The sequence below is a fragment of the Balearica regulorum genome, chromosome 35, assembly GCF_011004875.1.
Source record: "Balearica regulorum gibbericeps isolate bBalReg1 chromosome 35, bBalReg1.pri, whole genome shotgun sequence".
NCBI lineage: Eukaryota > Metazoa > Chordata > Aves > Gruiformes > Gruidae > Balearica > Balearica regulorum.
This window is the reverse complement of record NC_046218.1, coordinates 489,590-517,469: the sequence shown is the minus strand read 5'-3', so window position 1 is coordinate 517,469 and position 27,880 is coordinate 489,590. Positions and strand designations below refer to the sequence as shown.

The 27,880-nt window shown below is 64.7% G+C and overlaps 3 protein-coding genes and 1 long non-coding RNA gene across 5 annotated transcripts; 1 reads left to right on the top strand and 3 right to left on the bottom strand.

The window, feature by feature from the left end:
- Positions 1-287: 287 nt before the first annotated feature.
- RBM3 (RNA binding motif protein 3) lies at positions 288-7,041 on the bottom strand. The gene is made up of 5 exons (XM_075738684.1): positions 6,928-7,041; positions 2,490-2,594; positions 1,486-1,592; positions 721-826; positions 288-373 (listed from the first exon to the last, which is right to left on the bottom strand). The coding sequence occupies exons 2-5, from the start codon at positions 2,590-2,592 to the stop codon at positions 288-290; spliced, it is 402 nt and encodes a 133-aa protein (XP_075594799.1). The 5' UTR covers positions 2,593-2,594; positions 6,928-7,041.
- LOC142599089 (uncharacterized) lies at positions 4,996-5,567 on the top strand. Its single transcript, XR_012832803.1, has 3 exons — positions 4,996-5,057; positions 5,309-5,393; positions 5,477-5,567. It is a non-coding gene; the product is annotated as an uncharacterized LOC142599089 (long non-coding RNA).
- Positions 7,042-8,881: 1,840 nt separating the features above from the next.
- CDK16 (cyclin dependent kinase 16) lies at positions 8,882-19,266 on the bottom strand. Its single transcript, XM_075738683.1, is given in 18 exon segments — positions 8,882-9,790; positions 10,073-10,120; positions 10,231-10,308; positions 10,670-10,760; positions 11,030-11,072; positions 11,178-11,283; positions 12,457-12,554; positions 13,725-13,777; positions 13,779-13,846; positions 14,798-14,921; positions 15,539-15,601; positions 16,126-16,220; positions 16,379-16,493; positions 16,956-17,012; positions 17,270-17,365; positions 17,767-17,900; positions 18,655-18,772; positions 19,107-19,266. Coding segments are annotated over 16 exon segments (1,368 nt in total). The 5' UTR covers positions 18,764-18,772; positions 19,107-19,266; the 3' UTR covers positions 8,882-9,790; positions 10,073-10,082.
- Positions 19,267-19,799: 533 nt separating this feature from the next.
- UXT (ubiquitously expressed prefoldin like chaperone) lies at positions 19,800-22,844 on the bottom strand. Of its 2 annotated transcripts, XR_012832800.1 has the most exons (7): positions 22,704-22,844; positions 22,323-22,404; positions 21,657-21,721; positions 21,064-21,171; positions 20,513-20,576; positions 20,258-20,400; positions 19,800-19,846 (listed from the first exon to the last, which is right to left on the bottom strand). XR_012832800.1 is itself a non-coding variant. In XM_075738670.1 (6 exons), the coding sequence occupies exons 1-6, from the start codon at positions 22,769-22,771 to the stop codon at positions 20,347-20,349; spliced, it is 441 nt and encodes a 146-aa protein (XP_075594785.1). In that variant the 5' UTR covers positions 22,772-22,844; the 3' UTR covers positions 20,232-20,346. The 2 variants fall into 2 exon arrangements, 1 of the variants encoding a protein (XP_075594785.1); XM_075738670.1 differs by lacking the exon at positions 19,800-19,846 and having other exon boundaries at positions 20,232-20,400.
- Between the last annotated feature and the right edge of the window lie 5,036 nt (positions 22,845-27,880).

Here is a 27,880-nt window from a genome sequence, read left to right as displayed (position 1 = left end):
CAGCACCCCCCAAAAGCCGTTGGTTCCCCCTCGACACCCAGGAGCTCCCCCCACCCCCTCAGCACCCATGAACTCCCTCCCAGAACCCAAAATAACACCCCCCAGCACCCAAAATACCCCCCCCCCACCCATAACACCCCCCCCAGCACCCATGGTCCTCCCGCCAGCACCCACAGGCCCCTCCCAAGCACTCCCCCCCCCGCACCCAAAATACCCCCCCCACCCAACACCCGTTCCCCCCCCCAGCACCCATCCCCCCCCACGCACCCATGGGTGCCCCCGTCTCCTCACCGGCCGCTGTAGTCACGGAAGCCCCCGTAGCCTCCCCCGCTGCGCCCCTCATAGCGGCCTCCGTACCCCCGGTCGCCTCCTCCTGGGGGGGGACACCCCAAAAATTACGGTGGGGGGGGGACACATGGGGACACCCCAGAGCCCCCCCCAAACCCCCTCCCAAAACCCCACCTGGGTCCCCCCAAAACCTTCCATTCCCACATTAGACCCCCCAAAACCCCCCCAAAACCCTTCCTGCCCCCCCAATCCCCTCCAGCCCCCCCAAATTCCCCCCAGTGCCCCCTCAGCCCCCCGAAACCACTCCAACTCTCCCCAACTCCCCCCAGTCTCCCCCAAAAGCCCCCAAACACCCCATAACCCCCTCCAAGACCCCCCCTACCCCATCCAGGACCCCCCCCGAGAACCCCAACATCCCCCCCCCCCCAATACCTCGAGCGTAGCCCCGGCCCCGGGCCCGGCCCCCCCCGTACCCCCCCCGGGCGCCGCGGGGGGATTTCCCGGCGTGATCCACCCGGATCTGCCGCCCGTCCAGGGACTGGGGGGGGACACGGAGAATATTGGGGTGCACCCAGCCCCCCACAAAACCAGGCTCAGAGGCCCCCCCCCCGCCCCCCTCCCATGTGCTACCCCAGATCCACTTAGGGGACCCCCCCAAACCTCCAGGGATCCCCCAAACCCTCTGAGGGACCCCCCGGATCCCTCAGACCCCCCCAAACCCCTCAAGGCCCCCCAAATCCCCCCCCAGACCCCCTTAGGGACCCTCTAAACTCCCTTAGGGACCCCAAAGTGCCCCCTAGATCGCCCTGGGGACCCCCAAAACCCCCTTAGGGTTCCCCCAGGGCTCCCTCAAACAATTTTAGGGCCCCCCAAATCTCCTTATTCCCCCTCCCAAATGTTCCCCCAAACCCTCAGGGACCCCCCCCCAAACCACTTCAGAGACCCTCTAAAGCCCCTTAGGGTCCCCAAGGTGCCCCCCAGATCCCCCTGGGGAACCCCAAACCCTCCTAGGGACCCCCAAATGCCCCCAACACCCCATGAGGGACCCCCCCAAGCCCCTTTAGGGCCCCCTAAATCCCCTTAGACCCCCACAAATCCCCCCCAGACTCCTTTAGAGACCCCAAAACCCCCTTAGGGACCCCAAAGTGGCCCCCCAGACCCCCCCAGACCCCTTCAGGGCCCCCCCCCCAATCCCACCTCGCCATTCATGGCCCTCATGGCGTCGGTGGCGTGCTCGGGGTTGGTGAAGGTGACGAAGCCGAAGCCGCGGGAACGCTGGGTCTCCCGGTCCTTCACCACCACCACTGGAGGTGGGGGGTATGGCGGGGGCCGGGACCCCCACCCATAGGTGTCACTCCCCAAAATGGGGTCCCCGAGAAAGAGGGGGACCCCCCCTTAATACTCCATTCATGCATTAAAGTAAAAAAATGGGGTTCTAAGGGACACAGGTGCCCCCACCACCATGGGTGCCACCCCCCTAAATGGGGTCCTGAGGGACATGGAGACCCCCACCCATGGGTGCCACCCCCCAAATGGGGTCCTGAGGGACACGGGGACCCCCACCCATGGGTGCCACCCCCCTAAATGGGGTCCTGAGGGACACGGAGACCCCCACCCATGGGTGCCACCCCCCTAAATGGGGTCCTGAGGGACACGGGGACCCCCAGCCGTGGGCTGGGGAGTCCCAGGGCAGATTTGGAGGTCCCTGGGAGGGGGCTGGGGGTCCCAGCAGGATTTTAGGGGCTCCCAGAGGGGTCAGGGTGTCCCAGGTGGTTTGGGGGGACCCCCTGGGGGGAGGTAGGGTTGTGCCAGCGTGTTTTGGGGGGTCTCAGGGTTTTGGGGGGTCCTGGGATGTTTTAGGGTGTCCCAGGCTGTTTTTTTTGGGGGGGGAGGTCCCAGGGAGGTTTAGGGGGGTGCCAGGGTGTCCCAGGGGTTTGGGGTGTGCCAGAGTGTTTTTGGGGGATCCCAGGGAGGTGGGGGTGTCCTAGGGGTTTGGGGGGGTCCCACGGGGTTCTAGGGGGTGTCCCTGGGGGTTTTGGGGATGTCCCAAGGGTTTGGAGGGATCTGTAGGGTTTTGGGGGGCTCCTGGAGTATCCCAGAGGGTTTTGGGGTGTCCTAGGGGTTTGAGGGTGTCCCAGGGGGTTTTGGGGGGGTCCCTGGGGGTTTTGGGGACCCCCGTGGGGTTGGGGGGGGTGCCTCACCCTCAGCGATGGGCCCGAAGGAGCTGAAGTGCTGCTCCAGCCCCTGCTCATCCGTGTCAAAGTTGAGTCCCCCCACAAAGAGCTTCCCCTCCTCTGCTGCCATACCTGGGGGGCAGCAGTGACGTCATAAGACGGGACACACCCCCCAGTGATGTCAGAACCCACGGGGAGGGGCAGGGAGGGAGATTCGGATACTGTAACTCCACTGGTATCGCTCCCCCCGTGCATCGGCTATGACATCATAATCCTGGTACGGACCACAAGGATCCTCTACAGTGATGCAATCGTGGTGAGGAGCCCCACCACGTGTGATGTCACAATCCTGGTAGAGAACCCCATAATGTCCTCTATGATGTAACAATCCTGATGGAGAACCCATTCAGGGGCTCTATGAAATCACAAGCCTTTTAGGGAACCCCATTAGGTCCTCTATGATGTCACAACCCTGGTGGGGAATCCATTCAGGTCAACTATGATGTCACTACTGTGGAGAGGAGCGCTATTACATCCTCTATGATGTCACAATCCTGGTGAAAACCCCATCAGATCCTCTATGACATCACAACCCCAGTGGAGAACCCCATCAGGTCCTCTATGATGTCACAACCCTGGTGGGCAGCACTATCACATCCTCTATGACATCAAAACCCTGGTGGGGAACACCATCAGGTCCTACATGAAGTCACAGACACAGTAAGGAATCCCATCAGATTCTCTATGACATCACAACCCTGGCGGGGAACACCATAAAGTGGCCTCTGTGATGTCACAATCCCAGTGGGAAACACCATCCAATCCTCTATTAAATCACAACCCTGGTCAGGAGCACTATTATGTCACCTATGATGTCGCAACACTGGTGAGGAACTGTAAGTGGCCTTTATGACATCACAATCCTGGTGGGGAATCCCATCGGGTCCTCTGTGAAGTCACAGTCCTGGTGGGGAACCACACCAGGTCCTCTATTATGTCACAGCCCAGGTGGGGAACACCATCAAGCGGCCTCTACGCTGTCAGAACCCTGGTGGCGAACCCCAGCAGAACTTCTATGATATCACAGCCCCGGCTGGGAGCGCTATGACGCTCTCTATGATGTCACAGTCCTGGTGGGGAACCCCAGCAGGTCTTCCATGATATCACAATCCCAGTGAGAAACCCCATCACATCCTCTATGACGTCAAAAGCTGGTGGGGAACCCCATGAGGTCCTCTATAACATCACAATCCCCGTGGGAAACCACATCCGATCCTCTATGAAATCACAACCCCGGTGGGGAACCCGTCATTCCCTCTATGATGTCACAACCCTGGTGGGCAGTGCTATTACGTTCTCTACGACATCACAACCCTGGTTGGAAACCCAAAGAGGTCCTCTGTGATGTCACAACTCAGGTGATCAGAGCTACCAGGTCCTCTATGATGTCACAACCCTGGTGGGGAGCACTATTACATGTACCATGATGTCATAATCCAGGTGGGTATCCCCATCAGGTCCTCTGTGATGTCACAATCCAAGTGGGAAACCCCATCTGATCCTCTATGAAATCACAACCCCGGTAGGGAACCCATCAGTTCCTCTGCGAGGTCACGACCCTGGTGGGGAACCCCATCAACTGGCCTTTCTGACACCAGAACCCCGGTGGGGAACCACATCAGGTTCTCTATGAAGTCACAATTACGGTGGGGTATCCCATCAGATTCTCTATGACATCACAACCCTGGTAGGGAACACCATCAAGTGGCGTCTATGACGTCAGAAATCTAGTGTGGAACACCACCAAGTGGCCTCTATGACATCACAACCCTAGGGGAGAACACCATCAGGTCCTCTGTTATGTCAGAGCCCTGGTGGGGAACACCATCAAGTGGACTCTATGACATCACAACCCTGGCAGGGAATACCATCAACTGGCCTTTCTGACATCAGAACCCCGGTGGAAAACCCCACCCAGTGGACTCCGTGACATCAAGACCCTGGTGGAGAACCCCATCAGGTCCTCTATGACGTCACGATCCCAGAGGGAAACCCCATAATATCCTCTATGACATCACAATCCTGGTGGGGAACTCCATCAGGTCCTCTGTGATGTCACGGCCCTCGTGAGGAACACCACCAAGTGGACTCTATGACATCACCACCATGGTGGGGAACACCATCAAGTGGCCTCTGTGACATCACAACCCTGGTGGGGAACCCCAGCAGGTCCTCTGTCAGGTCACAGTCATGGTGGGGAATCCCATCAGATTCTCTACGACATCACAACCCTGGTGGGGAACACCATCAAGTGGCCTCTATAACACAACACTGGTGGGGAGCGCTATTGCATCCTCTGCGATGTCACAATACTGGTGGGGAAACCCATCTGATCCTCTATGAAATCACAGCCCTGGTGGGGAACCCATCAGTTCCTCTATGACGTCACAATCATGGTGGGGAACCCCATCAGGTCCTCTATAATGTCACAGCCCTGGTGGGCAACCTCATCAAGGGACCTCTATGACATTGCAACCCTGGTGGGGAGCGCTATTACGTCCTCTATGATGTCACAACCCTGGTGAGGAACTGTAAGTCACCTTTATGACATCACAAACCTAGTGGGGAACACCATCAGATCCTCTATGACATCGCTACCCTAGTGAGGAATGCTATTGCGTCCCCTGTGATGTCACAAACCTGGTGGGGAACAACATCAAGTGGACTCTATGACATCACAACCCTGGCAGGGAACACCATCAAGCGGCCTCTATGGCGTCACAAACCTAGTGGGGAACACCATCGAGTGGCTTGTATGCCATCACAGCCCTGGTGGGGAACACCAGGAAGTCCTCTATGACGTCACAATCCTGTTTGGGAACCCCATCAGGTCCTCTGTGATGTCACAGCCCTGGTGGGGAACCCCATCAAGTGGATTCCATGACATCGCAACCCTGTTGGAAAACCCATCAAGTCCTCTATGACATCACAACCCTGGTGGGGAATCCCGTCAGGTCCTCTATGATGTCACAACCCTGGTGAGCAGCGCTATCAGGTCCTCTGTGATGTCAGAACCCTGGTGGGGAACACCATCAAGTGGCCTCTATGCCGTCATAGCCCTGGTGGGGAACCCCAGCAGGTCCTCTGTGATGTCAAAGCCCTGGTGGGGAACTCCATCAAGCGGCCTCTATGACGTCACAAACCTAGTGGGGAACACCATCACATCCTCTATGACGTCACAACCCTAGTGGGCAGTGCTGTTACATCCTCTGTGATGTCACAATCCTGGCAGGGAACCCCATCAGATCCTCTAAGACATCAGGACCGTGGCTGGGAACCTCGTGTGTGCTCTGTGACATCATAACTCTTTTGAGGAAAGCCACTGGGTCGACTATGACATCAAAACCTGGCACACACACACACACCTCGCCCCACCTGGGTGCTGCGTGATGTCACTACCCCTGTGGAGACACAACACACCCCCCCCAGTCTCACAGGGTACTCCCAGTGCAGGAGGGTTCCCCATGATGTAATCACCCCAGTGGGGACGTCCTACGCCGGTGACGCATGACCCCCGCCCTGGAGGATTCCCTATGATGTCAGTACCCTGGTGGGGACCCCGTGATGTCACAACAGCAGTGCCGCCGCCCCCCCCCCCCCGCATCCCCCCCACTCCCCAAGGAACTCCCGCCCTAGAAGATTCCCTATGACATCACCCGCCCTGCTGGGGATTCTCCACTCTGCTTGGGTTCCCCATGACATCACAGCTGAGGTGGGGACCCCCCGATGTCATAATCACAGTACCCCTTCCCCGTATCCCCCAGTGACATCACAATCGCGCAGGGAACTCCCATCCTAGAGGGCTCCCCCTGACATCACCACTGTGATAGGGATCCCCCGCCCTATGTGTCCCCCCCCAGTGACGTCATGACCGCGCCACGAACCCCATCGCAGAGGATTTCCCATGATGTCACTGCCCCGGGAGGGAGACCCTCCACGTGGGACCCCCCCCCAAAACGTCACAACCACAGTGAGCGCTCTGTGTGATGACACAGGGACCCCCATGACGTCACGCCCCCCCCCCGCCCCAAGCGGCTTCCCCGGCCACGTGCGCTCCCGGAAGCGCCCCCTCCCCCCCCGCCCACCCGCGCGTGCGCCGAAGCCCCGCGCGCCGCTGGCCACACCCCCTCTCCCCTCCACGCGCATGCGGCCCGGCCCGGCCCGCCCCCTCCCCTGGCCACGCCCCCTCGCCCCGCGCATGCGCCCTTACCCGTGGAGCCGCGCCCGCCCCCGCCACGCGCCCGGGGGGAGGGGGAGGGAGGGAGGGAGGGAAAGGAGCCCCGGCGGGGGCGCATGCGCGGTGCGAGCCCACCCGCAACTATCGCGACACAGGGAGGAAGAGGACAGCCCGGGGGGGGGGTAGGGGGGTAGGTGAGGGGAGCCGCGACAGGCTGCGGCCACTCACCCGAGCGGCGCCGAACGGCCCAGACTGCGGCCGCGCCCGGCCCCGCCCCTTCTTATCTACGGGCCACGCCCCCGCCCCCGGCACGTCACTTCCACCCCGCCGCGCTATTGGCCGACCGGAGAGGACCCGCCCCTTGCGCGCGCGGGAGAGCCCATATGGCGCGGGAGGGGGATGGGAGGAGTCACGTGGTACAGGCGGGGCGCCCGGGGGGGTCACACCGGGGTCACGCGGGGGTCGGGGGTCACAGCGGGGTCACGCGGAGGCTTTAATGCTCAGTCCCGTACAGCCGAAACGCCGCGGCCACGCCCCTGCCCCTCCCCCCCCCGCCGCCGTACCTCCCACGTGGGGGGGCCTGTAGGATCCATATGGCCCCGCCTCCCACAACCCCCCGGGCTCTGTAGGGGCCACACGGGCTCCCTTAAGGGGGCCCCGCACCCCCCACTCACACCCCACACCCCCCCGGCGCCTATAGGGGGTACAGGGCCCCCTCCGCCCTATAGAGATCCTATAGGGACCCCAACCGAGCACATCACAGGCGCTATAGGGCCCTGAGCGGGCCCTTATAGCACCCACACACCCCCCCCAGCACCCTCCGGACGGTATAGGGGCTATACGTTCCCCCTCCCCCCCCCCAGGCACTCCTCATCCATACGGCCCCCCCGCGAGCACGCGTGGCCCCCTATACAGTCCATACCCCCCCTCCAGGCACTATAGAGGTTGCAGACCCCCCCTATGGGTGCTATAGGGGCCACAGGGGGCGGGGCCAAGCCCACGAGCGTTTCATGCTGCATATAAAAAAGACCCGCCCCCCTATATACATATATACACGCACGGTACGTATAGGGACCCGCGGGGGGGGGGGGGGGCAGCGGGGTGAAGGGGCCGATCCTGAGCGACGCTGGATGCACCGGGAGGGTGGGAGCGGGCGGAGGGAGGTGCGAGTAACCTCGGAGTAAAGTGGGAGTAACCCCCGAGTAACCCGTGAGTAAGCCCGGAGGGATGTGTGCCCTTCGGTGTCAAGGGTTTGTAACCCCAGAGTGGTGTGCGGCCTCAGGGCAAAGTGTGAGTAACCCCGGAGTAAGGTAAGCAGGTAACTTCGGAGTAAAGCACGGCCTCAGTGTAAAGTGTTTCCAACTCCAAACCAGTGTGTAGGGCTCAGGGTGAAGTGTGAGTAACCCTGGAGTAAAGAGATACCTCTGCATAAAGTGTGAGTAACCCAGAGTAGTGTGTGAATAGCCGCAGGCGGGGGGGGGGGTTGGGTAAACCTGGAGTAAGAAGTGGTGATTGGACTGGGAGTAAGGGGTGAGTAACTTCTAGAGCGAGTAATGTCTGTGTGGTGTGGGGTACATAGTAACCCTTGAGTTAAGGGCTGAGCAGCTCTGGAATAAGGAGTACTGCACCTCCCAGGTAACTTACGCAACCCCAGGGGGTTGTAGTAGTGGCTGAGTAACTTCAACATAACAAACTTTGAGCAACTTCGATACTGAACTATAGCAAGGGCTGAGTAACCTCGGAGTAATAGCTGTGGACCCCAGATTGGTTGAGCATGCCCTGGAAGTGGAGTAACCTCAGAGTAAAGGGTAAGTAACGCCACTGCGAGCAGCCAAGGAGGGTGATCTCCGTTGAGTATCCTCGGAGGAAAGGCTCGGAAGAGCAAGGAGAACAGGACAGAATAGCGGAGCTGAGGCCGATCAACCTCTGAGTAAAGGCAGGACACAGGTCACCTGAGTAACCTCTGAGTAAGTAGCACAAGGGGGGGATGAAGAAGCGACTGGAAGGAGGGATCGAGCAGGGTCATGGGTTTGAGTAAGCACGAGAGGGGCTTTGTATCATCTGAGTAAAGGCTGAGTAGCAAAGAAGGCGCTGCCATGTAACCCCAAAAACCACCACATGGGGGTTAAACAGGGCAGGCCCACTAAGGCCTTAGTAACCTCTGAGGGGAGTAACCCTGGAGTAAGGTGTGAGTAGCAATAAAGTACCAAACAACCCCAAAATAAGAGCCGAGGAAGCCCAGAGTAAGGACACCCCCCCCCATGAGTAACCCTGGGGTAAGTTCTGACTAGGAGTAAAGTACCAAGTATCCTCAACATAAGGGCTGAGTAAACTCACAATAAAGACCTCCACGAGCAACCCAGGATTAGAGTGGAGGGAGTGAGCCTCCAGCTCAGTAGTGTCTGAGTAACCAAGGAGTAGGAGCTGGAGAAGCAAGCGAGTAGGGGCTGAAGTAGCTGTGAAGTAAGGCTGGAGTAGGGCAGGAGCAGCTGCAGAGCTGGGCCTGAGCTGCCTTGGAGTAAAGGGGGAGTTGGGCCTGAGTAACCCTGGAGTAAAGCGGGAGTAACCTCAGAGTAAGCACCCTCTGCCCCCAGTGGACCCCCCCAACCCCAGGGAGCTGCAGAAGCCCCAAGTAAGCCCCGAGTAACCCCAGAGTAACCCTGGAGAAAACCACGAGTAACCTATGAGTAAGCTCAGAAGGGCACCTGCCGCTCCCCCCGGTAGCCCCGCCCCTCGCTACACCCCGCCCCCTGCGGGGGGGAGGGGACGATATAGACTCTCATTTATAGTATTGCCTTGAAAAAATAAAACTCGAAGTAAACTGAGGCGGGGGGGCACCCCAAAATCGAGGGAACTCCCCCCAAAAAATAGGGGCCCCCCCCCCCCACTTCAGAGGGGTCCCACGTGACCACCCCAAATCCAGCAGCGGCTCTTCGGGGTGGGGGGGCCTCATAGTTACAGTTCAAGGGGGCCCCCCCCCTAGTTTTGGGGTGACCCCTTCAGTTTTGTGGGGCTCCACCCCCCCGTTTTGGGGGTTCCCCCCCCCAATTTTGGGGCGCCCTTGGGGGGGGTCGCAGGAGCAGTCCGCGAGCTGTGGGGAGAGGAAAGGCTTAAAGGGGGGGGACACCCCAAAAATGGATGATCCCCCCCCCAAATTTACACCCCCTCCCCCTTTTTCTTGAGTGTCTCGTTTTGGGGGTGCCCCTGATTTCAGGGTGGGAATTCCCCCTTTTAAGGAGACACCACCCATTTTTTTGGGGGGGTCTCCATTCTCAGAGGCTCTCCTAAATTTTAGGGGAGGTCCTCATTTTGGGGGGGGTGTTAAATTTGGGGGGAGGTGACCCCAATTTTTTTGGGAGGGGTGGGTCCCTACCTGCCCAGCGTCAGAATTCAGTGTCGAGCACCCGGAAAGCGGAAGAACCTGCAGAAAAAAAGGAAAGGGGGGAAGGGGGGAGATGGAGGGGCGGGACTGGGGGGGGGGGACCCCCCAAAAGAAGGAGAGAGGGTGTCCCCGTTTTCGGGGGTGCTGACCTGGGGGGGGCAGGGAGGCCGAGCGCAGCCCCGGCTCCTTCTGCAGCTGGATCTCCTTCAGCGCAAAGATGGAGGTGGCTGGGGGGGCGGGGCCTGGTGTCAAGGGGGTGTGGCCAAGCCGGAGGAGGGCGTGGCCTCGCCGAATGGGGCGTGGTCACACACCCCACCCACCCCCCACCGTTAGCATTGCTCTGCCTGAAAGCCCCGCCCCTCCCGCTGAGGTCCCGCCCACCCTTAGCCCCGCCCCTAAAGCACCACCAACGGGCTCCTCCCCCTCCCCGGTGAAGCCACGCCCCCCGAACCCCACCCATTGAAGCCCCGCCCTTCTGAGGCCCCGCCCCCTCGAAGACACCCCACCCACCCCCTGCCCTAAGCCCCGCCCACTCAGACACCCACGCCCCGCCCCTCCCCGGCCCCGCCCCAGGCCCCGCCCACTCACTGTCGGGCAGGGTGGTGACGCGGGGCCCCAGGCAGGCGAAGAAGGGGTGGGCCATCGCCTCCGCCGCCGGCAGCCGTCTCCGCCCCTCGAACTGCCCCGCCCACCCGTCAGGACACGCCCACAGAGAGGCGGGGGGACACGTGTGCCCCGCCCCTTTCCCCGTCTGTGGGCGTGGCCCCGCACATCTCCGCCCTCCCTCCCCCGGGTGTGTGCGGGGGGGCGGGGTCTCCCCGCCTACAGGGGAGGGGCTTTGCATAGCCACGCCCTCTCCGAGGAAGGGGCGTGGCCACAGGGGGTGTGGCTTGGTAGGGCGGGGCCATCGCGTTAGGGGCGTGGCTAGCGCCGGCCCCGCCCCCTCACCTGCAGCAGCTGCCCCAGCAGGTCGGCGCCGTCGTGCTCCAGCCTGGGGGGGGGGGGGGGGGGGTCAGGTCCGTGTGTCCCCCATGGGGCACCCCCCACCCCACCCCCGCCATGGGGCACCCCCCACCCCCCCTGCCCTGGGGCTGACCGTGGGGCGTGGTGCAGCAGCCCCTCCGGGGGGTACGGCGGGTACTTGTGGGCCCGGAACTCGGCGTTGGCCCCGATCCCCGGCCACGTCTCCTCCGTCGGGGTCCCTGGGGGGGGGGGGGGGTGAGGGGGGGGTGAGGACCCCAAATCCCCCCTGGGACCAAGTCCACCCAGTGCCCACAGCCCCCCCCCCCAAATCACTCCAAACCCTCTGAATTTGCCCCAAAACTCCCTTTATTCAGCCCAAAATCCCACCGCTTCGCCTCAGACCCCCCCCGAAAATTCTCCCCGAAGCCCCAGAATTTGCCCCAAATTTGCCCCCAAACCCCCCTAATTTACCCAAAAACCCCAAAATCCCCCCAAAACCTGCCGAAACCCTCCCAAATTTGCCCCCCAAAACCCCTCATTTACCCCAAACCCCCAGAATTCCTCCCAAATTCACCCAAAACCCCCAAACTTACCCCAAACCCCCTTAATTTACCCAAAACCCCCAGAATTCCCCCAAAATCTGCCCCAAACCCCCCAAATTTGCCCCAAACCCCCTAATTTACCCAAAACCCCCAGAATTCCCCCAAAATCTGCCCAAAACCCCCCAAACTTATCCCAAAATCACTTCATGTAGCCAAAATCCCCATCATTTCCCCAAAATTTGCACAAATTGCCCAGAAACTGTCCCCCAAACCCCTTACCCAAAATCCCCAATTGCCCCAAATTTGCCCCAAAATACCCCAAACTTGCCCCAAATTTTCTCCAAACTCCTTCATTTGTCCCCAACCCCCCCAGAATTCCCCCCCAAAAACCCCACATTTTTTCCCAAACCCCCCAAATTCCCCCCAAATCCCTGTTTGCTCCCATCCCCCCAAATTTAGCTCAAATCCCCCAAATTTGCCCAAAACACCACAAACATGCCCCAAAAATCCTTTACCAAAAATCACCTGAATTACCCCAAAATTTACCCCAAACCTCTTAATTTGCAAAAACCCATTTATTTCCCCCAAACCCCTTTTATTTCCCCCAAAATTTTCCCAAAATCCCCTGAATTTCCCCCCAAACCCCTTAATTTACTCAAAATCCCCAGAATCCCCCCCAAATTGGCCCCAAATCCTGCAAATTTGCCCCAAAATCCCTTAATCTAAAAAAAAAAAAAACCTTAAAAATTTACCCCCAAACCCCTTTATTCACCCCAAAAATTCTTTATTCCCCCCAAATTTCCCCCAAATCCCCGAATTTGCCCCCAAACCCCCCAAATTTGCCCAAAATGGCGGTTTTTCACCCCGTACCGAGGAGGCGGAAGATGAAGTGCAGCTGCTCCTCCACGGTGGAGCCAGGGAACAGCGGCCGCCCCGTCACCATCTCCGAGAAGATGCAGCCCACGCCCCTGCACGCACCCGTGCCAGGCCCTCGTGCAAGGCTCCGCACCCTCGTGCGAGGGCCGAGACCCTTGTGCAAGAGACGCACCCACCCCCACAGCCAGATAAGAGCCCCCGGTCCTCGTGCAAGAGCCCCGGCTTGGTTCAGGGACCCGGCCCTGGCCCTCGTGCAAAGCCCGTGGTCCTCGTGCAAGTCGCGTGCAAGATCCTCGTGCAAGAGAATCGCCTGCGGAGACGTGCAAGAGCCCACCGTCCCCGTGCAAGAGCCCTGGGTCCCATCCCAACCCCTGGGCAAGATCCCTGGGCTGCCTTGGGGCCCCATCCCAGCCCTCATGCGAGGCTCCCGACCCTCGTGTGAGCCTCTAGTGTGAGCCCCTCATGCAAAACATCCCGTGCAAGACTCCTGGACCATGTCCCCAGTCTTCATGTGAAGCCCCCCAGCCCTCGTGCAAGACCCTCGTGCAAGAGATCCCCTGCAACCCCCCTCTGGAGCCAGGTAGGAACCCGCAGTCCCCGTGCAAGAGCCCCGGCTCCCAGCCCAGCCCCCCCGTGCAAGAGCCCTGGGCTGACTCAGGGCCCCGTCCCAGCCCTCGTGCGAGGCCCCTGTGCAAGACTCCCCCCCTCATCAGCCACTCTAGACCTGCACAAGAGCCCGTAGTTCCCGTGCAAAACCCCTGGGCTGGCACAGAGCTGTAGCCCCAGCCTCGTGTGAGGCTCCCAGTCCTCGTGCAAGCTCCTTGTGTGAGATCATCGTGCAAGAGACCCCCTGCCCCCCCCCCCCGGAGCCAAGGAAGAACTTGACATCCCCATGCAAGACCCCTCGGACCGTGTCCCAGCCCTCATGTGAAGCCCCCCAGCCCTCGTGCAAGACCCTCGTGTGAGCCTCTCGTGTAAGAGACCCCCTGTAATCCCCCTCTAGAGCCAGGTAGGAACCCGCAGTCCTTGTGCAAGAGCCCCAGCTCCCATCCCAGCCCCCGTGCAAGAGCCCTGAGCTGGCTCAGAGCCCCGTCCCAGCCCTCGTGCGAAGCCCTTGTGCAAGAGACCCTGCGCAACCCTTCTCTGGAGCCAGCTCGGAACCCGCAGTCCTCGTGCAAGACCTCTGTACCACATCCCAGCCCTCGTGCGAAACCCCCCCAGCCCTCGCTCGAGCCCCTCGTGCGAGCCCCTCGTGTACTCACCACATGTCGATCTGGGTGGAGTACTCGGTGGAGCCCAGCAGGATGTCGGGGGGGGCGGTACCAGAGCGTCACCACCTCGTTAGAGTACGTCTTCGTCGGGATGGATTTAGCCCGGGCCAGGCCTGGGGGGGCGCGGGGGGGCAAATGGGGTTTGGGGGGGTAATGGGGGTACGGGGGGGGGGGAAATGGGGGTACGGGGGGGTAACTGGGGTCCTTGGGGGGGGGAATTGGGGTCTGGGGGGGGGAATTGGGGTCTCCAAGGGGGTCCTGGGCAGGAAATTGGGGTCCCAGGGGGGGTAATGGGGGTCCCGAGGGGGAATTGGGGTCCCTGGGGGGGGTAATGGGGGTCTCTGGGGGGGGGAATTGAGGTCCCGGGGGGGAATTGGGGTCCCCAAAGGGGTCTGGGGGGGGAATTGGGATCCCGGGGGGGTAATGGGGGTCTCTGGGGGGGGAATTAGGGTCCCCAAAGGGGTCCAGGGGAGGAATTGGGGTCCCTGGGGGGGGGAATGGGGGTCTCTGGGAGGGAACTGGGGTCCCGGAGGGGAATTGGGGTTCCCAAAGGGGGTCTGGGGACGTAATGGGGGTCCCTGGGGGGTAATGGGGGTCCCAGGGGAGAAACTGGGGTCCCCAAGGGGTCCCTGGGGGGTGCTGGAGGCTTGTGGGGGTTGGGGGGGGTTGGGGGAGTTTTGGGGGTCCCGGGATGCATTTTGGGGTTCCCAGGGTGCATTGTGGGGTCCCCCCAGGGATGTTTTGGGTTTTGGGGTTCCCAGGGTAGATTTGAGGGTTTTGGGGGGGTCCCAGGCTGCATTTTGGGGTTCCCATGATAGATTTGGGAATTTGGAGGGTTCCCAGGGTGGATTTTGGGGGCTCCCATGACAGATTTGGGAATTTGGGGGGTTCCCAGCGTAGATTTTGGGGTTCCCAGTGCAGATCCCACCCTTTTTTTTTTTAATTTGTGCTTCCCATCCTATCTCCTTCCACCTTTCCCTGTCCTGTCCCCTGCACAATTTTTGGGGTGTGCAAGGGCCCCCCCCCCTTTTTTTTTTTTTCTATTTTTTTCCCCTTTTTCTCACCAAAATCGGCGAGTTTGAGGTCCCCCCGTCGGCTGAGCAGGAGGTTTTGGGGCTTGAGGTCGCGGTGCAGCACCTTGTGCCGGTGGCAGAAGGCCAGGCCCCGCAGCAGCTGGAACAGGAACAGCTGCCCCCGCCCCGCCCGCCCTCGCACACCCCCCTCGCACGCCCCTCTCGCACGCCTCGCCCTTGTGCAAGCGCACGCCTCCCCCAACACCCACCTCCCCCCCCCTTTTTTCTATATCCCCCCCCAAAAATCTCCTTTGGGATCTTCTCCCACCACCCCTCGCACGCTCGTGCGACGTCTTACACGACCCTAGCGTGCCTCGCACTCCCCAGTGGCCCCTTCCGCCCCCCCACCCAGCCTCTCCTCGCACGCCCCGGATCCCCCTCGCACACCCCTCGCACGTCACTCGACCCCCTTGATCTCCTCGCCCGCCCCCGAGCCCTTCGCACGCCCCTCGCACGCTCCAACACCCTCTTCGAGCCTCTCGCCCCCTCACACGCCCCTTGCACACCCCTCACCCCTTCGCACGCCCCTCACCTGCCCCGACCCCCTTGCACACCCCTTGCGCATCCTTTGCACACCCCTGACCCCCCTTGCACGCCCCTGGCAGCCCCTTCGACCCCTCGCACACCCCTGACCCCCCCCTCGCACGCCCCTCGCATGCTCCCTGACTCCCTTGCACGTCCCCAACCCCCTCGCACGCTCCCCTGACCCCCTCGCACGCCCCTCGCACGCACCTTGACGTTGTGCATGCTGATGACGCTGCCGCAGTCGTCCAGGTACTGCTTGAGGTCCCGGTCCTGAAACGGGGGGGGGGGGGGGACCGACACCCCAAAAAGGGGACGGTTTGGGGGGGGCTGGGGGGTGTTGGGGTCCTGGGGGGGGTGGATTTGGGGGAGCTGAGGGGGGTTTCCTGGGGGGGGAATTTTTGGGGTGCGGGGGGGGGTTGGGGTGAGAGGGTGTTTTGGGGTGCAGAGGAGTTTTGGGGTGCACGGGGGTGTTGGGGTGTTGAGGTGCAGGGGGGTGTTTTGGGGTGTAGGTCGGTGTTAGGGTGTAGGGGGAGGTTTTGGGGTGCACGGGGGTTGGAGTGTACGAGAGAAGTTTTGGGGTGCAGGGGAGTTTTGGGGTGTTGAGATGCAAGGGGAGAGTGTTGGGGTGCACGGGGATGTTTTGGGGTGCAGGACGACCTTTTAGGATGCAGAAGGTGGTTGGGGTGGGGGGGTTCTGGGGTGGAGCGGGAGGTTTTGGGGCACAGAGGGGTGTTTTGGGGCGCAGGGGAGCCGTTTCGGGGTACGGGGGGGGATGCGTGCGCCGCAGCACTGACCAGGTACTCGAAGACGAGGGTGAGGCACTGGGGCGTGTGCACGATGTCGTGCAGCGTCACCACGTTGGCGTGTTTCAGGTCCCGCAGCAGCGACACTGCGGGGCGGGGGGGGGAGCAGAGTGACCTCACCCCCTGCCCGCACCCTGCCCCGCCCCCAGCCCTCGTGCAAGCCACACACACACACACACACCCCCCCACCCCCCGGCGTCGCACAAGTCCCCGTGCCAGCCCCCGGCCCTGGTGCAAGGCTCACCCTCGCGGATGGCCGTGCAAGGGGCCCCCTCCTCGTGCTCCAGGCGGATCTCCTTCAGCGCCACCAGGTTCTCCGTCAGTTTGCTCCGGCCCTTGTACACGGTGGCGTAGGTGCCCTGGAGGGGGGCGGGGGGACACATGGACATGGTGGCCCCGCCCACAGCCCCCTGGCCCCGCCCACAGCCCCCCTGGCCCCACCCCCTGCCCACATGGCCCCGCCCACAGCCCCTCCTGGCCCCACCCACAGCCCCTCCTGGCCCCCACCCTGCCCCATCACCACCCCACCATTCCTAGCCCCGCCCACAACCCTCCTGGCCCCACCCACAGCCCTCCTGGCCCCACCCACAGCCCTCCTGGCCCTGCCCCCTGCCCACATGGCCCCACCCACAACCCTCCTGGCCACACCCACAGCCCCTCCTGGCCCCACCCCCTGCCCTCCTGGCCCCGCCCACTGCCCATCACCAGCCCAGCCACTCCTAGCCCCGCCCACAACCCTCCTGGCCCCGCCCCCAGCCCCTCCTGGCCCCGCCCCAGCCCCTCTTAGCCCCACCCACAGCCCCCCAGCCCCGCCCTCTCACCTCTCCCAGTTTGTCCAGTTTAACGTAAGTCTCCAGTTTCCCGAAGCCGATCTCTGACTGGGGACACACACACGCACACACACACGGTTACTGGGAGGCACTGGGAGGGGGTGGTATCAGGCCCTCCCACCCCAGACTGGTTCCTACTGGTTTATACTGGTCCATACTGGTTTATACTGGGACGCACCAGGAAGATGTAGCGCAGGTGGCGGCTGAGGGGCTGCCCCCAGAGGGGACTGGGGGGGGTGTCCTATTACTTCCCACCCCTCCACACTGGTTTATACTGGTCTCTACTGGTTTGTACTGGGACGCACCAGGGAGACGCGGCGCAGGCGGCGGCTGAGGGCCCCAGACAGGCTGCCCTCGGGCAGGCGGGTGTCAGCCGGCAGCGACAGGCGCTTGGTGATGTCCTGGGGGGGGGGCAAAAGTGACCCCCAGGGGACACCCCAAAACCCCCCAATACCCCCAAACCCCCCCCAAACCCCCAGCCACCCCCTAAACCTACCCAGGACCCCCCAGAACCCCCTAGAACCTCCCCAGGAGCCCACAAGACCCCCCAAATCTCCCCAAGACCCCCCCAGAACCCCCCAGAACCCCCCCAAATCTCCCCAGGACCCCCCCAAAACCCCCCAGGACCCCCCAGGAGCCCCCCAAAACCCCCAGAACCCCCTCTAAATCCCCCCAGGACCCCCAGGACCCCCCCAGGAGCCCCCCCAAATCCCCCCAGGACCCCCCAGGAGCCCCCCAAAACCCCCAGGACCCCCCCAGGACCCCCCAGGAGCCCCCCAAATCCCCCAGGACCCCCCCTCACCTCGGAGGAGCCGGGACGAGGGGGGTGCTGGCGCAGGCGCAGGCGGACGGGGGAGGCCACCTCCTCCGAGGACGTCCCCGAGGGGGGGTCACTCTCCCCATCTGAACCCATCCGCCCCTCCTCTGCCCCCGCTTCTGGGGGGGGGGAGAAGAGATTTGGGGGGAGTGGTCAGGACACCCCAAAACTCCCCAGGGGACCCCAGAATCACTCAGGGACCCCCCAAGTTTCCAGGACACACACCCCCCAAAGCTGTCAGTGTGTGTGTGTCCCCCAAGTCCCCAGGACCCTCCTTGTGGCCCCCAGGGCCCCCCCCAAATCCCCAGGAACACCCCCCCCCAACCTCAAGGGACCCCCCTAAATCCAACACACCCCCCCCCCAAGGGACAGATGGGGGACACGGTGGGGGGGGGGACAGGGACAGATGGGGACATTGGGAGGGAGCATGGACATGGGGGGGACAGATGGGGACACGGGGGGGGACGCAGGGGACACACGGGGGGACGCACAGGGGGACAGATGGGGACACAGGGGGGGGACGCAGGGGACACACGGGGGGACACACGGGGGGACAGATGGGGACACAGGGGGGGACAGATGGGGACACGGGGGGGGAGCTGGGGCGGGGGACGGGGACAGATGGGGGGACACAGCGGGACACGGGGGCAGGGGGGACTCTAGGACCCTGCGGAGATCTTAAAGGGGCCAGGTCCACCAATCTGGGGGGGTCTTAAAGGGCCAGGCACCCCCAAATCCCTGCCCTGACCCCCTTAAAGGGCCAGGCACCCCCAAATCCCTGCCCTGACCCCCTTAAAGGGCCCGGCCCCCTCTGTGGAAGGGCGGGGCTCCCTGTGAAGTGGGCGGGGTCCCCCTTAAAGGGCCAGCGCTCACCGCTGTCGCTGCCGTGTCCATCGCGGGGTTCCCCCAGGGATTTTTCGGGGGTGCGGCCCGCCCGCAGCGTCATCGACAGCTGCCGCTTGATCTTCTTCATCCGGTCCATGGCGGAGCCCTTTTATTTTGGGGGACACACACACACACACACCACGACACCCCCCAAATACCTTTGTACCCCCAAAACTTCTGGGGGTGGAGTCCCCCCCAAAATACCTTGAGCCCGCCCAAATCCCCCCCCCCCCGCCACCCGCCTTGGTACAGCCCAAACGCGCGGCCCCCCCCATGGTGGGCGTGGCTTAGCGGCGGGGCGGGACTAGGCGGTGTGTGGGCGTGGCTAGGCGCCGTGTGGGCGTGGCCTCCGGTCTGTGAGGAGACCCTGGGGATGGGGGGGGAGGGTAACGGGGGGGGGGGGGGGTGTCTCGGAGGGGGGGGGGGGTGTTCCCCGTTACCGGCTCAACGGCGCGGGGCCTCCCAGAAATCCTCGGCCATGGCGGGGCCGGGCCCGACCCCTCGGGTGGCTCCTGGCGGGGTTTGGAACCGGGGGCCGGGCCGGTTTGGAAGCGGCGGGAAGAAGCGGCGGGAGGAAAGATGGCGGCGGGGGGGGGGGGGGGGGGGGGGAGGTGTGTGAGGGGAGAGAGCGAGGGGAGGGGGGGAGGTGGAAGAGGAGGAGGCGGGGCCGGGTGACGTCAGGGCGTAGAGGGGGCGGGGCGACGCTGGGGGTGGGGGAGAGGCGCCGGCGGGCGAGGAGGCGGGGAAGGGGGCGGGGCTTGTGGGGAGACACGCCCCCGCGGTGGTGGGGCGCGCGGCGCGCGTTGCTCCTGCTTTACACCCGGTTGGCTCGGGTTTGGCCCAGGTTACGGGGATTGCGTCATCGCTCCCCCCCACCCCCACCCCACAAACACCCCCCCCCCCCCATCCCCGCTTGCTCTGACAGGGGCCTGCTCGCTGCTTGTGCCTTTAAACCTCGTTCCCTCGGGGTCTACTCGCTGGTTACTCCTCCTTTACACCTCGTTTCCCCACCCACAGTGGGTGCACCCACGTGTGTCTCACACGCACACACACGCACACACACCCCCCGGGGTTACTCGCACGTCAGTCCAGCTTTACACCCACTTTACTCTGGGCTTACACACGTCTTACCACAGGTTTACACACACTTGCGTCTGGATTTGCACACGCCTTACTCCAGGTTTACACACCTTTGCTCTGGATCAGCACTCGTCTTGCTCCAGGTTTACACCTGTGCTACGCCGGGTTAAACACACACGCCTCCACATCTACGCACGCTTTACGCTGGATTCGCACGCGCCTTACTAGGACTTTACACACACACGTGCACGCTGTGCTCCGGGTTTACACATGCCTCACTCCAGGTTTCCACCACGTTACACCAGCCTTACACGCACATTAGTACAGGTTTACACAGGCTTCACGCTGGTTCGGCACGTTATATCCCACATTTACGCGTTACCCCACGTGTTTACACGTGCTACTCCATTTTACACGCGCTTTACTCCAAAGCTCAAAGCCAGGTCACTCCAGGTTTACACATGCTTTACTCCGAGTTTACACACACTTTTACACACACAAGTTCCTCCAGGTTTGCACAGGCGTCACGACAGGTTTGCACAGGCGTTACTACGGGCTTACACACGCATTACTCCCAGGCGTCCGGGGTGGGTGGGGCCGTCAGGGGTCAGGGGTCGTCGGAGGGTCCTGGAGACCCTGGAGCTCCCGTAGGCCCTGGGGGGAGGAGCCTCAGGTGGGTGGGCGGGGCCCAGGTGGGTGGGCGGGGCCCGGGTGGGTGGGCGGGGCCCAGGTGGGCGGGGCCCGGGTGGGCGGGGCCCGGGGTTACCTCCAGCACCAGCCTGATGTGGGCCCGGATCTTGGCCCCGTCCCTCGTCAGGGATTCGCTGAGCCTGTGGGGGGGGGGAGGGGAGAAGGGGGCGTGGCTTCAGGAGGGGGAGGAGCCTCCTTCCCTCTAGGGGTGTGTGGGTGTGGCCTGAGTGAGAGGGGTGGGGCTTTAGCAGGGGGTGTGGTCATCTCAGAACTGTGGGGGGCCCGGCTCTGGCAGAGGGGGTGTGGCTTAGGACAAAGGGGCGTGGTTTAGGCAGTGGGTGTGGCCTGGAAAGTGGGTGTGGCTTATGGAGACTCGTGGGTCAGTGCAAGGGGGTGGGGCCTGTTGCTGTGGGTGGGGCCGTTTGGAGGGGTGTGGCCTTGTGTGGGTGTGTCCTACAGGAGGGGGTGTGGCCTTGATGGGGCGTGGCCTATCGAGCCAGGCCCCTCCTCCAGCCACCCCTACAGAGCTTTAACGCTTTGGGGGGGGGTCACAGTGGGTGGGGCCTTGTGGAGGGGTGTGGCCTAACCGTGAGGGGGCGTGGCCAGGCCGGGGGGGGCGTGTCTCACCGGTCGAGGAGGCGGCTGCGGCGGTCGAGGTGGCGCAGGGCCTCGGGCAGCGTCAGCTCTGCGAAGAACCCGTAGCCCAGAGCCACGAAGACTCGTTGTGGGGATGGGCTGGGGGGGGGGGGGGAGATGACACACAGGTGATGGGGGACCCCGGGAGGGGGGGTTTATGGGGTCACTTTGGGGGTCCCGGGGTGGGTATTGGGGTCCCCAAGCATCCTAGGGTGGCCCTGTGAGGGTTATGGGGTCAACAGCGGGGAGCTCGGGGGGGGTTGAGGGTCCCAGGGGGACTTGGGGGAGTTATGGGGTGTTTTGGGGTGCAGGGGGAGGGTTAAGAGAGGTTTGGGGGGGGAATATGGCAGCTCCCGGGGCAGTTTTAAAGGGGGATATGGGGGTCCCTGACAGGGGTTTAGAAGGATTTTTGGGGGGCCCTGCGGTGTTTGGGGGGGATTTGGGGGTCCCAGAGGGATTTTGGGGTCCTTGGGGGGGTTCCAGGGAGATGGTTGGGGGTCCCAGGGGTTTTTCGGGTTGCTTGGGTGTATTTGGGGGTCCCACGGGGTTTTTGGGGTACCCACCCACCCCACCTCCCAACTCACACTTCCGCCGTGACGAAGAAGTTGCAGCCAAGGTCGACCTGGGTGCGCAGGGGGGTGGCCGCCTCCTGGGGGGGCCCTCAGCACCCCAAATCCCCCCCACAGGAGCCCCCAAATACCCCCAGATCTCCCCTAATACCCTCCAGGGACACACCCCCCCCCCAATTCCCCCAGATCCCCACAAATACCCCTTTGGCACCCCCAAATACCTCCATAATGCCCCCCAATACCCTCCAGGGACCCCACCATTCCCCCATGTACCCCCAAATCCCCCCCAGCGATCCCCAAATACCCCCAGACCCCCCCCAATACCCTTCAGGGACACCCCCTCCCCCAATTCCCCCAAATACCCCCCTGGCACCCCCAAATACCCCCATAATCAACCCAAATATGTCCACAGGGACCCCAAACCAGCCACATGTACCCTCAGATTCCCCCCCAGGGACCTCCAAATACCCCCAGACCCCCCCAATACCCCCATAATCTCCCCAAATAGCCCCTCATCCCCCCAAAAATACCCTCCTGCCCCCCCCCCGCAACCCCCTGAGACCCCCAATTCCCCCCACACCCCTCCCTGCGTACCCCCAAATCCCACCCTTTCCTCCCTCCTAGGCCCCGCCCCCTTTAAGCCACGCCCCCTTCAGCCACGCCCCTTTAGGCCACGCCCACCTGGAGGCGGGAGAGGGCGGTGCGCAGCTGCAGCACCTGGGCCTGCTGCTCGAAGACGCCGTCCCGCTGCTCCTGCACCCGCCTGCGGGGGGCGCTGTTGGCCTCGGGGCGGGGCCTCGGGGGGCGGGGCCACGCCCCGGGGGGCGGAGCCGGTGGGAGAACAGAGGGGGGAGTGGGGGACGGTGGGGGCGTGGCCAGGGAGGGGGCGTGGCCAGGGGGGCCCCGTGAGGAAGGGGCGTGGTCAAAGGGAGGGGGCGTGGCCAGAACCCATGAGCGTGGCCCTATCGCGTGGGCGGGGTGAGAGCGGCTCCGCCACCCCCAGCCCCGGGTGGGCGTGGTCGGGGCAGGGCGAGGGGCGGGGCGCCGCCTGACGTCACCTACCGGAGGTCGCGGCGCAGCACGTCGCTGACGAAGGCTTCGTAGCGCTGCGCCTTCCCCGCCGCCGCCATCGCCGCCCTTTACGTCATCACGACGCGACGCGGCGCGGAGGGCGGGGCGGGGCGGAGCGCCTCGGCGCCTAGCGACCGGCCCGGCGCGATTGCGTCATCTCCGTGCGACGCGTTGAGAGGAGCGGCGGGAACCGCGCGGCCCCCGTCTATAGGGGCCGGGTAGGCCCCGCCCCCAGGCCTATAGGGGCCGTACCCCCCCAGCCCCTATAGATTCCATAGGCCAACCTCCCGCCTCTATAGGCCCCATACCCCCCCTCCAGCTCTATAGTCTCCAAAGCCCCCCTCCCGATTCTATAGGCTCCATACCCCCTCCAATGCCATAGGCCCCCCCCCCCAGCTCTATAGGCTCCATAGGCCCCGCCCCGCGGTAGGCCCCGCCCCCAGAGAGTGACGCGACAGCGGCAGCAGCAGCTCGGGGGTTTTATTGCCCCGCCCCTTTTCCCTTCACGCGACAGGGGGCGTGGCTAAGCGCTGGGAAGGGGCGGGGGGGCGTGGCTGGATTGAGGCGGAGCTTCACAGGGGGCGGGGTTTCACGGGAAGGGCGGAGCCTCACGAGGGGGCGTGGCTTGTCGCGTGGGGGGCGGTGCCCTCAGTCAGCGAAGAGGCTGGCGAAGCTCTGCCGCAGGGAGCGGATGCTCTCGGCCCCGCCCTGCTCGGGGGCGGGGCTAAGGGAAGGGGCGTGGTCAGGCGCGACACACCCGCAGAACCCCCGATGTCCCGCCCACCCCACCCCCACCCAAACTTACCTGGGGGGTTGGGCTCCACCCGGTTTGGGTGCCAGGATTGGTTTAGGGGCGAGGGGTGGGGCTTGGGGGCGGGGCTGACGAGTGGTGGGTGGGGTCTGTGGCCCCGGGGGGCGGGGCTGAGCGGCGGTGGGTGGGGTTTGGGGGCGGGGTTGAGGGGATTGAGGGCGGGGCTGCGGCACAGAGGGGGAGGTGGGGAGGCGGGGTTGGGGGGAGGTGGGTGGGGCTGGTGGGCGGGGCTGCGGGGAGGTGGGCGGGGCTTGAGGGCGGGGCTGCGGGGAGGTGGGTGGGGCTGGTGGGCGGGGCTGCGGGGAGGTGGGCGGGGCTTGAGGGCGGGGCTGCGGGGATGTAGGTGGGGCTGGTGGGCGGGGCTGCGGGGAGGTGGGCGGGGCTTGAGGGCGGGGCTGCGGGGAGGTGGGCGGGGCTTGAGGGCGGGGCTGCATCCCAGTGGGTGGAGTTTGTGGGCGGGGCTGCGCAGTGGGCGGGGCCGATGGGCGCGGTTGTGCGGCAGTGGGAGGGGTCTGGGGGCGGGGCTGTGCACCGGGAGGGCGGGGCTGAGCCACTGAAGGAGACAGCAGGGGGCGGGGCTGTGGTGAGGTGGGCGGGGCTTGTGGGCGGGGCTGCGGGGAGGTGGGCGGGGCTTGAGGGCGGGGCTGCATCCCGGTGGGTGGAGCTTGTGGGCGGGGCTGCGGGGAGGTGGGCGGGGCCTGTGGGTGGGGCTGCATGGCAGAGGGTGGGGTCTGGGGGCGGGGCTGTGGACCCGGTGGGCGGGGCTGGGCGGGGCCTCGCGGTTGGGTGGGGCCTGGAGAGGCGGGGCGTGGTGAGGCCCCGCCTCCCGGTGGGCGTGGCTGCCCCTGCGGCTGGGGGCGGGGTGGGGCAGGGCCAGACGGCGGCGGAGCTCCTGTGGGGGAGGGGAGAGTGAGAGAAACGCCCCCGTATTGGCTAGGCTCCGAGGGGGGCGGGGCTTAGAGGGGCGGGGCTTGGAGGGGGCGGGGCCAGGGGCTGGGGAGGGTCATCACCCACATTTGGGGGTCTCCCAGCACTTGTGGGGGGGGGCAAGTTTGGGAGGGGGCAATTTTGGGGGGTCCAAGGGGTTGGAGGTCCCACCCATAATGGGAGGGGGTGAGGTTGGGGGGGGGGAGGTGTCCCCGAATTTGGAGGGGTTCCTGTGATTTTGGGGGTCACATCTTTGGGGGGGGGAGATGTCCCAGGGGTATTGGGGGGATCCGCACAAGTTTTGAGGGGTGAGAATCCCCTGATTTTGGAGGGGGGGGGTCCCACATTTTGGGGGGTCCCAGCCTTTTGGGGTGTATCCTGGGGTTTCTTTGGGGGTTCCCATTCGGGGGGGGGGGGGGAAGGAGGTGTCACTCACCCTGGGGTGGTGGTCGCTGCTGCGGGGGGGTCCCCGGCCGGGTGGACCCCGATGTCACCGACATCTGTGCGGCAGAAAAGGGGGTGGAGGGGAGATATCAAGACCCCATGTGACACCCACCCCCCCCAAAACCTGTTACCTGTGGGGTGGGGGGGTGGGGTTACCTGTGGGCGTGGCCGTGCAGGGGAGGGGCTCCTCGGGCGGGGCAGCTCCGCCCTCATCCGCGCCAAGACCAGCTCCACGATCCGACCTTGATCTTCAGCCGCCCCCGGACCCACCAATGGCATCCAGGAACCAAAAACCTGGGGGCGGGACCTCAGTATTTGGGGGGGGGGCGGGGCGGGATCTGGGCAGGTGGGGGCAGGGGGGGACACCTTGGTATTTTGGGGGGGGTGGTGGTGAGGGGGGTGCTGACCTGGACGATGTGTTCCCGCCCATCGGGCCCCCGCAGCGCCTCCACCCCGCAGATGTCGACGCCCCCGAAGAGGCGGGCACAGGCGTCCACCCAACCACGGTGCCTGCGGCGGGGTGATGGGCGGGCGGTTGGCCACGCCCACTCGACCAGGCCACGCCTCCTTCTGCATGGGGACCGCCCCCTGCATGCCCTGAGGCCACGCCTCCCTTTCCCTGCATAGCCACGCCCCTTTGGTGCAGCCACGCCCCCTCCCCAAAGGCCCGCCCACATAGCCACGCCCCTTCCTATGGCCCCGCCCCCGGCTCGCCGAGTAGCCCCGCCCTTCCCCTGGCTCCGCCCCATACCCCCCCACCCAATTAAGCCCGCCTCTTTGTGCACAGCACCGCCTCCTCCACTTAGCCCCACCCCTTCCCAATGAGGACACGCCCTGCCCCATAACCACGCCCCTCAGAGACAAGCCCCACCCCCTCACGCTCACCGTGGGCTGAGGGCAACCGGCTCCACCTGAGCCCCCTCCCCCGGGGGGTCCCCGGCCACCAGTGGCCACCTGGGGGGGGACAACACGGGGTCGGGGGGGCCTCGGGTGCCCCCACACCCCCCCATGTCCCCTCCACATCCCCCCATATCCTCGTGTCCCCCCCATGTCCCCCCACCCCACACCTCCATGCCCCCCCATGTCCCCCCATAACCCCCCATGCCCCCCCTTGTATCCCCCCAACCCCCATGCCCCCCCGTGCCCCCCCACATCCATACCCTCCATGCCCCCCCGTGTCCCCAATGACCCCCCATGCCCCCCGTGTCCCCCCAAGTCCATACCCCCATGTCCCCTCGCGTCCCCCCATACCCCCCCATGCCCCCCCATGCCCCCCGTGTCCCCCCAAGTCCATACCCCCATGTCCCCTCGCGTCCCCCCATACCCCCCCATACCCCCCCATGCCCCCCCATGCCCCCCCATGCCCCCCGTGTCCCCCAAGTCCATACCCCCCATGTCCCCTCGTGTCCCCCCATACCCCCCCCATGCCCCCCCATGCCCCCCGTGTCCCCCAAGTCCATACCCCCCCTGTGTCCCCCTGTGTCCCCCCGTGTCCCCCCCATGCCCCCCCGTGCCCCCCTCACCGCAGGGCCCTGTACTCCTCCCCGATCCGCTGCACCCGCAGGCGCTGGGTCCCCCCCAGGCCCCCCTGGACCAGGGCCCCTGCCCGGGCCCCCCCCATGGCCCCCGCCACCACCCCCAGCGCCTCCGGCGTCCCCACGCGCACCTGGGAGGGCGGGGACAACGTTAGACACGCCCCCGACACGCCCACCCCGGCCACGCCCCCTCCATGGGGCAGGGACACTGCTAGGCCACACCCACATAGGCCACGCCCCCTACTCAGGGCCCATAAGCCCCGCCCATGTAGTCCAGAGACCACGCCCACAGATGCCATGCCCCCTCGAGGCCACGCCCCCCGATGGCATCATGGGTGGGGTCTGGGGAGGGGCGGGGCTTGGGGATGGGGTGTGTCTGTGTGGGCGGGGCTTGGGGAGGGGCGGGGCTTTGGGGGGTGTGTCTGTGTGGGCAGGGCTTGAGGAGGGGCGGGGCTTGGGGCGGGGCTTGGGGCGGGGCTTGGGGCGGGGCAGGGCTTTGGGATGGGGTGGTGTCTGTGTGGGCAGGGCTTGAGGAGGGGCGGGGCTTGGGGAGGGGCGGGGCTTGGGATGGGGTGGTGCCTGTGTGGGCGGGGCTTGAGGAGGGGTGGGGCTTGGGGAGGGGCTTGTGAATGGGGCGGGGCTTGTGAAGGGGCGGGGCCTCACCTTGCCCACCCCGGCAGGGGCGGGGCTGAGCGTCACCGTCATGGGGAAGGTGGGGGCCGTCAGCTGGGGGGTACACCAGTGCTCCCAGTACAGCCCAGTGCTCCCAGTACAATCAGCCAGTATCCCCCCAGTGCCCCCCAGTACAGCCCAGTGCCCCCCAGTGCTCCCAGTATCACCCCAGTGCCCCCCCAGTATTCCCCCCAGTGTTCCCAATGCCCCCCCAGTGCTCCCCCAGTATCCCCCCCAGTGCTCCCAGTATCCCCCCCAGTGCTCCCAGTATATCCCAGTGCTCCCAGTATCCCCCCCAGTCCCTCCCAGTGCCCCCCCTCCCTCCCAGTCTCCTCCCAGTTCCTCCCAGTCCCTCCCAGTGCCCCCCAGTGCCCCCCCAGTCTCCCCCCAGTCCCTCCCAGTGCCCCCCAGTGCTGACCAGTCCGCGGGGGCGGTTGCAGAAGCGCTGTGGGACCAGGGGAAAGGCCTCGGGGCCCAGTTCCCGCTGCAGCTGCGCCAACTGGGCAAACTGGGACAACTGGGAATGTCGGGGGGGGCACGACAGCCCTGCCCAGTGCTCCCAGTCTGCCTCAGTATCCCTTCCCAGTGCCTCCCAGTCACCCCCCAGTGATGCTGAGTCCCCCCCCGGTCCCCTCCCAGTTCCTTCCCAGTGCTTCCCAGTCCCCGTTCAGTCACCCCCCAGTGTCCCGTGTCCCCCCCCACTCCCCCCCAATCCCTCCCAGTGCCCCCCAATTCCCTCCCAGTGCCCCTCACTCCCTTCCCAGTCCCTCCCAGTGCCC

What these genes read in the sequence shown, in the direction of transcription:
- UXT (XM_075738670.1), bottom strand. Translation starts at nt 22,771, where the DNA reads ATGGCGGCGGCGGGGAAGGCGCAGCGCTACGAAGCCTTCGTCAGCGAC. An exon ending in GTGCTGCGCCGCGACCTCCG is followed by an intron (nt 22,405 to 22,703) that starts GTAGGTGACGTC and finishes CGCCCCCCGCAG; the next exon opens with GCGGGTGCAGGAGCAGCGGG. An exon ending in CCGCCCTCTCCCGCCTCCAG is followed by an intron (nt 21,722 to 22,322) that starts GTGGGCGTGGCC and finishes GGGCCCCCCCAG; the next exon opens with GAGGCGGCCACCCCCCTGCG.
- RBM3 (XM_075738684.1), bottom strand. Translation starts at nt 2,592, where the DNA reads ATGGCAGCAGAGGAGGGGAAGCTCTTTGTGGGGGGACTCAACTTTGAC. An exon ending in TGAGGGCCATGAATGGCGAG is followed by an intron (nt 827 to 1,485) that starts GTGGGATTGGGG and finishes GTCCCCCCCCAG; the next exon opens with TCCCTGGACGGGCGGCAGAT. An exon ending in GGGCCGGGGCTACGCTCGAG is followed by an intron (nt 374 to 720) that starts GTATTGGGGGGG and finishes GTCCCCCCCCAG; the next exon opens with GAGGAGGCGACCGGGGGTAC.